This window comes from Hesperophylax consimilis, chromosome 29 (assembly GCF_061612785.1).
Source record: "Hesperophylax consimilis isolate HC1 chromosome 29, BYU_Hcon_1.0, whole genome shotgun sequence".
In the NCBI taxonomy this organism is placed as follows: domain Eukaryota; kingdom Metazoa; phylum Arthropoda; class Insecta; order Trichoptera; family Limnephilidae; genus Hesperophylax; species Hesperophylax consimilis.
The window spans coordinates 1,970,806-1,976,805 of record NC_142864.1 but is presented as its reverse complement, the minus strand read 5'-3'; the positions used below and the strand labels follow the sequence as shown (position 1 = coordinate 1,976,805).

General features: G+C 31.9%; 1 protein-coding gene across 2 annotated transcripts in view; it reads left to right on the top strand.

Annotated features, from left to right (window-relative positions):
• The first annotated feature begins 3,076 nt into the window (after positions 1-3,076).
• Positions 3,077-6,000, top strand: part of LOC149409764 (uncharacterized) — a 60,879-nt gene continuing 57,955 nt past the window's right edge. For both annotated transcript variants that reach the window (XM_089649210.1, XM_089649209.1), the window contains exon 1: positions 3,077-3,437. In XM_089649210.1, the coding sequence (XP_089505336.1) occupies positions 3,362-3,437 (76 nt within the window). In that variant the 5' untranslated portion in view covers positions 3,077-3,361. The remainder of the gene's footprint in view (positions 3,438-6,000) is intronic.

The following is a 6,000-nucleotide window of genomic DNA, read 5'->3' as shown; positions in this document are numbered from 1 at the left end:
TATTTATTTAGATTAGTTAGTAAAATTAATCATGTACCTGTTTAAAATTGTTTTTTTTGCATTTTTGATAGAAAAAAATAATAGCTGGATTTGTCTCGTCTACTGAACAAGTAATCTCTACATCGGTTTGAAAGAAAAGTGATGTTATCAATTTACACAAGATTTTCGACTCCTAGGCGCTAGACAGGCCAATGAAATTGAAAGTCTGTTCAAGAAATAATTTGGTATTTGAAATTTTTTAATAAATTATATCCGAAAGTAAAGAAAAATTGAGCCTACTTTGGGCACACATACACGCCCAAAACTATTTACATCTTCTGTGGTTAAATCCAATCAAATTGTAAGGAAAATGCTATTTTATGTTTTTGAAATAAATCATATGAATAATATGTATTAATTTTTTTCCACCCATTAAAGAAAAAGAAGAAGTTTTCTTCTTCTTCTTGTGTATTCTCCTATCGGAGGATGCAGGATGCACAAGGAACATTTCAATGGAACTGCACTCGTACCAATCTAGTAAGTATTGAATCCACGAATATGTACATAAAAAAAAATTAAATTACTTGTAATAAGCGTCCCTCTCTGTATCATATTAATTATGCATTTATTGGTTTTATTATTGATAACACCTTGTAACACGCTTAATAAAGAAATAATTTAAATTTTAACTCAATTGCCCTGTCATTAAAAGGTTAACATTCCAATTTGGGCCATAAATTTTAATTTGTACCAGTCATGTCTTGAATACACACAATGACCATTCCCATCGACCAATTCATAGATTTAAGTGTGAAACGGACGATTGGAATGCGAACAATTCGAAATCTAATTTTCTTGCTGGAGTCGAAAAAAACCATTCCAATCCCGCGTTTATAATAATCTATACTGAAGATACGTTTGGAATGTTACCAATCATCGTGACAAATCAGTCGTTTCGATGCACTGAGTTCGCACACTCTAAACGAAAATTTGATTCATTTTATTATGAGGGTAACGCTTGGAATGTGACTGTCGACTTGATTCTTACAAAGTTTAGAATAAACCCATTCCGATGCGGATTTTAGTTAGAGAGCGATGCTTATTCACATTTGATGCAGGAAATTCACACATTCCAACCGATAATGTGTTAGTTATTAGTTAGATATTAACGTTTAGAATGTGAGGAATAACAAAAAACTCTTGTCGGTATTAAATGGCAGCACCCATTCCAAACGTCATTACTACGGATTTTAGGGCTGTTGTTACGATTGGATTGTGAAGAATGAATGCCAACAAAACATTCCAAGCTACAGAATCATTATTCTTTGTGAGAAAATAGCATTTGGAATGTGAACCATGCAACTGATAGGGGGTTTATTAAATTCAATTAACCTTTTAAGGTGATGCTCCACGTCATGTAACATTTGGAATCGGGCCGCTAGCAATAACAGTACTTATGTAAATGGAGATAAGGTTTAAAATCCCGCAACACCAGTCACCTGTTTTCATTTATGCAAGAAAAAAACATCGCCAAAATGTTTTTTTTTTTTTTATATTTGACATAATGTGGACTTACATGCGTTTTCAGTATTAATTTGGTTCACCAAGGTGATACTAAAAGTATCATATTGTTATCTCTAGACAATAGAGAACGGTCCTGAATCGTCTCCAGTTCTTGGGTTTTTATCACTGTGTCAATTTGTTTTGCGTCCACGAAATGGCAACTGTATTAGGGGGGTTCAAAACGTCCAAGTCGTCTCAAACATTTCTTCTTCAAGGTCGTTTAAGACAACACCCTAAAATAAAGTTGAAGTCTTAGCGACGTAAGTGACGAAGTCGTGTACAAAAATATTCACCGCGCGGCCCGGCGCATTGGAGGGACATACGGTCTAATTTACTCTAGCAGACTTAGAAAAATAATATATTATCTCCATATATAGTTGGTAATAACATAGATCATTGTAGAAATGTATTATATATTTGTACAGCGCCCTCGAGGTGATTTTGCACAAAAATGGCGCCATACAATTCATCCAAAAATTATTATTATTATAAACGTATTACTAAAAACTTAGATGTTTATAACATAATACCTAGGGAAGTGCATAGTGTAGAAAAATAAAATCTCGTACTTGCCACTAATTTTATAATTGAAAAAAGTTTTACAAAAATTTTCTAACCGTTTTATATAAAATATTTTTAAAATTAGGCACTGTTTTTATTAAACTAAAATATAAATAACTTAAATCCGCAGGTAAAAAAAATATCTTTGACAAAATTAGCAATAAATTATTATTAGTTTTTCCATAGAAAGCCGACAAGTTTTTTATAAAAAACATATTTGCCTCAGGATCCTTTCAAAAAAAATTAAAATTTATGACTTTTGTCAAACATTCGAACAAAAGAAACACACATTTCAAATAAAGAATTTGCTAATTAATAAAATAATTTTGGATCCTAATTTATGGCCTGTCTGATATAATGATTTATACTTATCAGTTCCAATTTCAAAAATTAAAAGATCAAGAATTTGAACGATTTTACGCACTGCGCAGAATTAAGTATCACTTCAAACATGCACCCATGCACTGAGAACCAAAATTTCCCGCCTTTCAAAATAAGAAATTTACCTTTCAAATTTAAGTAAATTTGAAAAATTACGACATCTCTCAAACATTTAAACTAAAGGTATACACATTTCAAATAAAGAATTATTAATTAATACAATAATTTTTACGCATTACGCTAGAATACAATCACTTCACGCATGCACCCATTCACCGACAACCGAAATTATTTAATTATTAATAATTCATTTTTAATATTTATTTTGACAATTTTTATTACTTTGCCAAACATATTTACATTCTCACTTTTTGGAAAATCCTAATTTATTTATTTTTTCCACTAATAATTCTGGTTGGATAGTTGGACGAAATTGCCATCTGGTAATAAGTTCACATTTTTTTCATATTAATTTGTAGTAAAATATAATTAATCAACAAAACAACAATTAATATTATTATTTATTCGTCATTTGAAATTTGAACCACCCTCGTAAGAAATTCCCGCCACTGCTTCAGTAGCGCTCAGAACTTCGAGGTGCAAGTTGTTCAAACGATTTCGCTCTAAATTCAGAAATTCGATTCGAATTTAAAGTGGTAAAACCACCATCCTTATTAAAAAAACATTAATTGGGTTTTTATCACAACAGAAGACATTAAAAAGTGACTTTGATACAAAAATAAAATAAAAAAATGTAAAAAAAATATGAAAATTTTGTAAAAAATGTGAAATTTTTCGCAAACTTTTATCACAAATTTAATGAAATTGTGTTTCTTTAAATTATTTTTAAAAGGCGGTTTTCAACAATTATTTGAAAATGTTAGTCAAAAAGTGTCATTTGATAGTACTGTTTGCTGTGGTTCTTGCAATAAATGGAGCGGATGAATCCGAAGGTATGTGGCTTTGTTTATTTAATTGTTAGTATTTTTATCTCCTTTGTTTCTGTTAATAACCTTATCTTTATCTTGTTAGTTACTTCGTGGGGTATTTGAACATGCACATTGTTAAATGATTAATTTTCTGTAAAGAAAGAAGCAGAAATTACTGAATGATATTACCAAATAAAAAAAGTAAAATCATCGAAAATTCAGGTAATTTCTTATATATTTTTTTTGATTTACAAAAATCAGATGAACATTTTTTGAACGCAGAAAACGGAAATGTTACAAAAAATTAAAATCGTGATTTCGTTAATAATAAATTAAACAATTTTGTGTCAGGGTCTATGTCATCCGTGGGGATGCTGTGTAGAGGAATTAAAGTAGCGATCTTGTCTTTTGAAGAGACCTATGTGTTGTAGGGCGAGGGTGGTTACACAAAAGCCGGCAATTCATCAATGAAATGATCATTTATCGTGATTCATATTTGGGTTGTTATGCCTTGTAGGGCTTCCTCTTTCTTTTGCACATAATTAATACTACACCAAAACTAAATTTAGTAAACCACATAAAGAGAATTCAAGTTTGCTACCCGGTATTACCTCTGCCTACATAAACACACAATTCACCATCATCTGATGGACATCTGCCATGATGATAGAAACTGTTACCCTGTCCGTAACGTTGGATAAAGGAGGAAACACAATACTGCATAATAACCCAAAATTATTCACGATTATTCTTTTGGCTTTTAAATTTAACATCATATCCATTCAAAATGACGTTAACTGTGAACACATGTTAGGCACGTGGTGGGCCTATCTACCGGCTGCGCCAATGTTGAAGGGACCAATTTTAGTTCCATTGAAATATCAGTAGAATATACGAAGGATTCTCACATAAATAGTCCTCACTGCTCAAAATCAGTGGAATTATGTCATCCCTAATTTTGTGATATGTTGTGAGGCTAAAGTGGTGATAAAGGGAAGGAGATGGGGCAGAACGAAGGCTGGGAATTACCTGGCTATTCAGATCTGGTCACTAACCAGACCAAGGCCGTTTTAAGCAAAGTGTCGATTCTGAATTATGGTTTTGCACCAGGGTGGGTCTGAGGTTATCTTTCGCAGATACTTTTCCTGTTTAATACGACCTCAATGAAATAACAAGTTGAATATTGTCTTTGGATTTTTCGGGTCAGAATTTTTACGAACCTGATTTTCACTTCTTGACATTTATATATTATACTAGCAAAAGTCCCCTGCGTTGTATGGGCTATATGAAAAGTTTTTTCTAAATGAGATTCAGATAATAATTTTAAATTTTCAATTTTCCTCTTATTTTGAACATCAAGAGTGCAAAATTCATCAAGAATCATAAAAATTCTGCTTTAAGGGGTGGAAAAGAGAAAGGGGTGGGTTTTTGAAAATCTTATGTACACAGTGACCATTCCACTTGTTTTGATCGTCGCGTTGTCACAATTCCATCATTCTTAGGGTAGGTTTGTATAAAAAACAACGCCACCCTACCACAGACTGTCCTCTTTATAATATAATATATAGTGCTTATAGTTTTATTTAATTCCTTAGTAAGGAGTAGACTTGAAAGTGGGTCGGTGATTTGGAGTCCACACCAGGTAAAGTATTCTCTCATGCTGGAGAGAGTTCAGAAGAAATTCTTGAGATTTCTCTACATGAGGGAGTATGGCTACTACCCGTGGCTCTATCCAACTGACTTTATTTTGGGTATGCTCGGAATTAACTATCTACGGGTCAGGAGGGATGTGCGCATTGCTACACATTTCTTTAGACTGATTCGTGGATGGTTTGAAAACTCGGTCATCATGGAGAGCATTCATTTCTATGTTCCCGATGGTTATCTACGTCACCGACAACATAGACTATTTTATCTCCCATCCTGCAGGACTAACTTGCCAATGGTCATGCCTGTGGGGAGAGCAATCTTGCTGTTGAACAGAATCAATTCGGATATCGACATGTTTAGCATCAATGAAGCTTCCTTTAAAAGGCAAGCTCTGTTATTACTGATATAGTTGATATACACACTGTTAATATTAATCTAAGAATTCTTATTACAAAAATATTTTAAAAACGCATTGAAATCAACAATTTTGTAATGTTTTTGAAATGAATAAACAAAATTGAATTGCATTGAATTGAATTGATAATAATACTAACTGAATGGCCCGGCAGAGTTTTTCTTAATCAGAAGACCGTACTTTTCCTCTTATTTTGAATGTCAAGTGTGCAAAAAATCATCAATTATCAACATTTTGCTTTAAGATTGGTGGATGGTTTTTCGAAATCTCACTTATCCAGTGACCTCTAGTTTTGAAGGATATATATGTATATGTGGAACATCAGCTGAAATATTTAAGATAAAAACATATTTATTATATATGTGGAACATCAGATGAAATATTTTAGATAAAAAAATTATTTATTATTTATGTGGAACATCAGCTGAAATATTTTTAGATAATTTTTTTTAAAATTATATATGTGGAACATCAGCTGAAATATTTTAGATAAAAATTTGTTTATTATATATGTGGAACATC